General features: G+C 43.5%; 1 protein-coding gene across 1 annotated transcript; it reads right to left on the reverse strand.

Annotated features, from left to right (window-relative positions):
- Nucleotides 1-2,076: 2,076 nt before the first annotated feature.
- Nucleotides 2,077-4,262, reverse strand: LOC137727960 (uncharacterized). The gene has a single exon (XM_068466823.1). The coding sequence runs from the start codon at nucleotides 4,116-4,118 to the stop codon at nucleotides 2,280-2,282; it is 1,839 nt and encodes a 612-aa protein (XP_068322924.1). The 5' UTR covers nucleotides 4,119-4,262; the 3' UTR covers nucleotides 2,077-2,279.
- Nucleotides 4,263-5,047: the final 785 nt, after the last annotated feature.

Consider the following 5,047-nt stretch of genomic DNA (forward strand, 5'->3'; position numbering starts at 1 on the left):
GTTATGAAAAAAGAACAAAGAATGGTAAGTAGATCACCCACAGTATAGCATAAAACTTCACACAATTTCACATATATTTGCCTCTACCTATAAGAGTGGAGAAATACGCACTAGAAAACATTTACCACACTAAACCGTAGACGACACTATAACCCGAGCATTGAGTCTCCTATTCCTAGTGTTTTCCTCAATACTCCCTTTACACCTTGCCCAACAGTGTGATTTGTAATCCATTAAACGACTGAATGATTAAGTGGACAACGAAAAGGATGAAGTGTTCAGATATTCGTTGACTAGACATGAAAAGACAAACCAATTCCAAAACAAGCAAGACATTGCCAAAGAAGATAACACCGTTAAACGTGCCCACGGGACTGTTTCCCCTAGCTTCCTATACTTTATGACATACTCCTTATGTACAGAACCATTGCAGAGAAGAAAAATGGGAAAGAAAATTAAAATAGAACTTCAAACGTCATAGCGACGAAAATGAAGAAATAATTCTCAATACAACACGATATGCAGATTGTTGCACAACAGGCAGTCATCAAATAAAGAAAGGAAGGACCATGCTGCTAAAGAGTAAATCAATTATCCACGTCTAGTAGAATAAGACACAAAAATTCCAGAATCAAAGTGCTGCTAAGCACCCAAGAATTTTTGTTTTAGAAATCAAAAGGCCGATACGCAGATTTGTTTGAGTTGTAAAAGAACGAAATGAAAAACCACCTCAAACAGCAACAGTTAATTAGTTATCCTGCCACAGAGCACCGGGACACTAACCTAGGAACAATACAGCAATCCTTTACTCTCTAATAAGTAAGGGCATATACAAGTGATTCACGGGAACAACAGAGCTCATCAAGACTGAAAAACATATGGTTTACTCATGACCACGGCACATCAAGACCGCAATACACATGGTACACTAATGACCGCTCTTCCTAAAATACTTACCATACCCACAAAAATATAGCCTCCTTTCCTCTACAAAACCCAACAGTACCCTTATGCAACCTTTTGAGTCCTCTAGCAAGTATAGATCGACATATTGCACTATATTTAAAGAACAAGAATATGCGGAGAAATAAATGATAATGGACCTTGTATAAATAGATTCTTCCACAGAACTAAAACATTGATGAATCACATCAGGAATCCATTTAGAAATGAAAAGCCTACAATCACTACGGCTTGGTGATTACCATGTTGCTCCATTTCCAGCTTTCAATGTCAATAATACCATTGTCATTAGTGAAAGAATGCAATTTGAATACCCATCTAAACTTGGAGCCGACTGGCTTTTTATGAGCCCAAGTTGGGCCAGTGCTATGATTTCCAACAGACATTCCATATGCTCCAGAAAGAACAACAAAGGCATCATTTAGAGCCAAATAAGCTTTACCATCATGTTCGCCAACTGTTCTTCTCCAAAAGTTTGGCCAGATACCTCAATAAACATGACCTCTTTGAATAACCCCAAAGACCTGGCAACCTCCGTCATGGTCGGGGAAATTAAACCCATCAAACTGCCATTCTCCCAACATACACGAAAATTATCTTCCTTTTCATCAGTTCATTGCCCAACTCAAGAGTAGCATCACTAAACATATTCCTTGTCATCAGTTCTTACTCCTTGTGCTGTTTTCTTCCATTCACAACTGCTACATTTTATAATATTTATAGTCGATCCCAAACCAGCTGGGAAAAACAGGTTTTGAGTTCCCTATAAGACACCTAGGGATAATAAATAATATATCAAGTAAATAACGCAAGGGAGGCCCATTCCATTTCCTTTCTAATCCCAAAAGAATGAGCTTATAGCACACCAACATAAAAAATGTTAATGGTCTCCTAACAAAATCCTAGTCATAAGATCAGCAATAAGATAATAAATAAACAAGCTTCAACCATGACTGACGAAAAAAAAAAGCCTCTGCATTATAATATACGAAGATTTCATGATTTCAGCACAATGGAAAAATCAGATTATCACCAGAACTGATGCCCCATGTTAGTCTATTTTGGGGTTGAAGTCCAAACTTCAAAGATCAATCCTTCCACCACAAGATAATCTACGGAAATCACATTAACATTTTCTAAAACTAAAAACTGAATTAAGTTCACATTGCTGCAGATTATATAACAGATTCAAACAGCGAGAGCCATGAAACAAAAGGCATAGAAGCTCTACATCATTCAATACAACATGCATCCATAAAGCAATTACAACAGCTAAAGCAGCAATGACAAAAAGGAAAACTCTTACCCTTACTTCCCTAATTTGCCTTAACCTTGTCATCTCCCACAACATTAAGTATGGGCAGACTACTCAAAAACTCGTCAAGACCTTCAAAAAACCCGATCCCTTCCATATTATCCTCCTCCCCATTTGCTGTCCCATTCCCTTCACTCATTGTCTGAGCCGCAGGCTCTTCCCCCTCATTATTACTAAACTCCACATTCAAATCCAACTTCCCCAATGCAGCAGCACTTCTCTTTCTTGCACCAGAAGTTGATTTCTTACTTGATTCTGCCTTCGACAGAGACCCAGCACCCACACTCCCACCAGTACCCTCCTTACCCTGCCCACCAGCATTCTGACTCCCCTTCCTTAATCTATCCGAAGCTCTCACCGGAGCCTTAGCGGTGGAAGCTTTACCTTTTGCCTTTACAACTCTCTTCTTCCTCCTAACCCTCTGCCACTCATCATCATCATCAGAGTCCTCACTTGGATCCGAAACATCAAGCAACGCTTCCTCATCATCATAATAGACCCTTGGCCCCGAATTAGCAATCTTGGCTCGTGCGGTATTCTTCTTCCCTTGTATTGGGCAAGCAAACATTGTCGAAAATGGTGTCCACACCTCCGCTGATCCGCCTGTATCCTTACTATTCTCCAGTAACCCCAATGGGAAATACCCCCAACAGCAGAAGTTCACATCTTTCCCCGCCTGAGGCGGTGCCGCTATCGCCATTGCATTGAATGCCCTCTTACAATTCTGGCACCGAAGCATGCAATCCTCGTAAGCGCTGGGATACTCGAAGAGGTTGTAACAGTAAGGACATGCAGTCCAGAAGCTCCCCGTTTTGGACACTGTTTGAGGCCGAGTCGACTCAGAAGGGGGAGCTGACTCAGAAGGAGGAGTTGACTCAACAGGGCCAGTTGATTCGGAGGGCGGAGGAGTTGACTCAGAGGGCGGAGGTGCAGGCTCGGTCACATTGATGGGAATCGGAATCGGCCTTTCCTCCTCCATCGACGGTCTTCCGTCCTTACTTCTAGGGTTTTTACTCACTTCTTGTTGCTGCTGTTGTTGCTGCTGTTGTTGCTGCAGGTGCTGCCACAGCTGGGGAAGTTCCTGATATTGTTGCTGCTGCTGCTGCTGAGGAGGTTCGTGGTGATGTTGCTGATGGTGCTGCTGCTGATGTTGCTGCTCTGGCGGTGGTTGTTGTCGCTTTTGTTGAAAATTCCATTGCGGCTGTGGTCTCTGCACTTCTGGTTGTGGTTGTGGTTGCGGCTGCGGTGGCGGTTGAGGCTGGAATTGTAGTAGCTGTGACGGTTGGGGATGAAATAGAAGTGGCTGTGGTGGTGGTGGCTGTGGTGGCTGCGGCGGCTGTTGCTGAACATGATGCATTTGCAAGAATTGCCTCTCGAACAGCTGAGTCGACCCGGATGGGGGCGAGTCGAACCGGTTGAACATGCTCAACTCGTGGTCGTACATGGCCTTCTTAGTGGGGTTAGAGAGGACGTTCCAGGCCTCGGAGACCAGCCGGAAGGCATGATCGGCGTAAGGGAAGCGATTCCGGTGGGGGTTCAGCAGAAGAGCGAGTCGGCGGTACTGAGTCGCGACGATTTCGAGGTTCTGAGTGTACTGGGCGAGTTGGAGAATAGCGTACCAGTCGGGCTGCTGGTTTTGGTTGTTGATCTGGGATTCAGCGGCGAGGAGAGTGTCGGCAACGGCGATTATCTGCTCAGTGGCCTCGAGCCTGGGGTCGGTCTCTCGGGCTCGGATCGCGAAGGTCTTGGTTCCCTGCAAGTCATGCGCCGACAGTAGCTTCACGGCGGTGCTCAGCCACCGCTCCGCTTCCGCCCTGTTGGTGTTGAAATTGAACTCCATTTCTCTCTCTCTCTCTCTCTTCTCTATCTCTCTCTCACTCCCCTCTTTGCCTTTCTTGGTTTTCGGTGAAGTTCGGACTGAGTAGAAGAGTGGGGGAATTTGGATGGACGAAAGAGGACCTGGGTTGTGACTGAAATGACGGGGATTGTTTGGTGGTGGGGTGGGAGAATGGGAGGTGCAGTAGGGGTATTTTGGGAGTTTGGTAAAAGTTTGATCTGATATATCCGGGACTGGTTTTTTATCTGGATGCGCAGTGAGAGTGACACGTAACACGTTGTTGTAGAGGGTTTTGAGCACACTTGGACTTGGTTAATGGATTGAGATTTTAAACCAATGGAACTGCTACTCTTTTGACTTTTGACTACTACTTCGTCCAGTGTCAACAGCAGAACTAGTCTTTCATGACATCAATAGATGTGATGTGAAATGGGGCGGATCATTGAACACCAGCACGACGACCCCCTGGAAGTCGACATTGGGTCTCCTGTTTTGATCACCGTAATGGTTCGCGTACTAAGTTGTTATCATAATATAGGTAAAATTGAATTGGCGAGAAATACAACTGAAGGAGAATTGAAATCCGATTGTCTAGAATTGAAGTAGAAATGATGCTGAAATTATATGATACTTGCGTTCCCTGTTAGAGATCAGCTCATTGCCCCTTTGACATGGACCTATCTAAAACAAGATAACTTTTATTTTGCTTCAAGAAGGAGAAAAAAGAAGGCTGAAATTTTCTAAACCGAATCAAAACAAAAATGTATAGAAACCGAAAATTACTGAACTTTTCGATTCAATGTTCAAAATTGAATTGAAATTATTAGTGTATTTGGATGAGATTAATCTCAACCATTGGTTCATAAAAGAAAATTCATTCAGTCATTCTCGCATTCAATCATAAGGATAAACGTAATACGGCCTATTTATTT

This window comes from Pyrus communis, chromosome 3, assembly GCF_963583255.1.
Source record: "Pyrus communis chromosome 3, drPyrComm1.1, whole genome shotgun sequence".
In the NCBI taxonomy this organism is placed as follows: domain Eukaryota; kingdom Viridiplantae; phylum Streptophyta; class Magnoliopsida; order Rosales; family Rosaceae; genus Pyrus; species Pyrus communis.

What these genes read in the sequence shown, in the direction of transcription:
- LOC137727960 (XM_068466823.1), bottom strand. Translation starts at nt 4,118, where the DNA reads ATGGAGTTCAATTTCAACACCAACAGGGCGGAAGCGGAGCGGTGGCTG.